This window comes from Propithecus coquereli, unplaced genomic scaffold, assembly GCF_000956105.1.
Source record: "Propithecus coquereli isolate 6110/MARCELLA unplaced genomic scaffold, Pcoq_1.0 Scaffold767, whole genome shotgun sequence".
Classification (NCBI taxonomy): Eukaryota; Metazoa; Chordata; class Mammalia; order Primates; family Indriidae; genus Propithecus; species Propithecus coquereli.
This window is the reverse complement of record NW_012153807.1, coordinates 43,100-44,535: the sequence shown is the minus strand read 5'-3', so window position 1 is coordinate 44,535 and position 1,436 is coordinate 43,100. Positions and strand designations below refer to the sequence as shown.

The 1,436-nt window shown below is 48.7% G+C and overlaps 1 protein-coding gene across 1 annotated transcript in view; it reads right to left on the bottom strand.

Annotated features, from left to right (window-relative positions):
* Positions 1–1,165, bottom strand: part of LOC105824853 (N-acetyllactosaminide beta-1,6-N-acetylglucosaminyl-transferase) — a 35,319-nt gene extending 34,154 nt beyond the window's left edge. Inside the window, exon 1 of the mRNA XM_012662460.1 lies at positions 7–1,165. Within this exon, the coding sequence (XP_012517914.1) occupies positions 7–924 (918 nt within the window). The 5' untranslated portion in view covers positions 925–1,165. The remainder of the gene's footprint in view (positions 1–6) is intronic.
* Positions 1,166–1,436: the final 271 nt, after the last annotated feature.

The following is a 1,436-nucleotide window of genomic DNA, read 5'->3' as shown; positions in this document are numbered from 1 at the left end:
TGGAATCCTACTGAGTGTCACCCAGAAATGCTCGTCAGGACTATAGGTATCTTTTGACCACTGTAGTAAATCAATGGCCCTTTTGTCATGGAAAACAAAGTTGACAAACTCTCTGGTAAGGGCCACATAGGCAGTGCCAAAGTAGATGGTCAGCTGATGTGGAGGTGAGGTTTTCAAAATTTTCGTGTTTTTCACAAAGGAGCCACCTTTGCCTATATGCTCTCGGTGGACATATTTGGTCCGTCCAATTGCGTGGTCAGGGGGCAGCACCCCTGGGGTAATATTTTTCCCTTTAAATCCTTTCAGATGCTGAACTATTTCCCTGTTGGTTTTCAGGGGGAAGTCTTGCCCACAGGTGTTGATGGCGTACTTCCAGGGAACCTCGGAGGCCACAAGGTCTCGCAGGCAGTTCAGGTCGGCCTGGAGCCTGGAAATTCCCGCGTAAACCACAGACTCTACCTTTGAAGCGATAAAAGCATTTTGGAAACAGCTCAGTAACTGCCGCACAGATCCCTTAAACTCAGCTGGGGCTTTCTCATCCACATGAACGCAGTAGACATTTTGGGGCATATAGACAGCCCTAAAGAGCCTTTCAAAAGTATCGAAGTCCTTGTGGATGACCATGACATAGGCCAAAGGGAATGCGACCTCCTCTTCCGACAGGGGACTTGTGATATAGTGATTCTGGATCAGGTAGTCCTTGCAGGGGACACTTCCCAAAGGTAATGGTAGGGTATTTTCCCACAAAAAGGTTGGCTCGTCTTTTAAAGCATAATTACAGGCATCTGTTCTAAAATACCTTTCTCCGGAACTGTTCAGCTTCTCGTACCTTTTTGGCGGGCTCAACTGGCTATTGTAAAATATCACACAGATAACCACACTGAACACGGTGAAAGCAAAAAAGTAATACCTCCAAAAGTTCATTATTTTCACTTCCCTGGGGAAGGAATCTCTTCAGGGATTGAGAAATGATCAGTGTCTGAAACTACAAGCCTGAGAGGCTGAACTGACTCTCTTGCCAGTCCTGAATTTTGACGGCTTCTCCCGAGTCCTTTAATCCGCACGTACTCTCTGCTTCAGTGTCCTGTCCATCCTCTTTGGGGCTGGCTGGAGATGTGATGCCTTCCTGCTGCGCTCCGCTCCGGTCTGCGGCTCCTCAGTGCTTGAATCCCTGCTGTTCCCAGAGGCTCAGCCCAGCCCAACCCACCCTGGGGGAAGCCGCCTCATTTACGTACGAAATGCAAGTGGTGGATCTCAGCAAATTACATCCTGGAAAGGAATGACGGGTCCTTTTCACTGGAGCCGAGTTTCTCTTGCTCCCCCCCAATCCGATCTGATTTCCCTTCTCTTCTCACGTTTTCTCCAAGCCTTCTAGAATAAGCGGCTCTATTTTTTCCTGGCTAGCCCCACAACCTGCTGGCAGTGCTTGGAAGCCA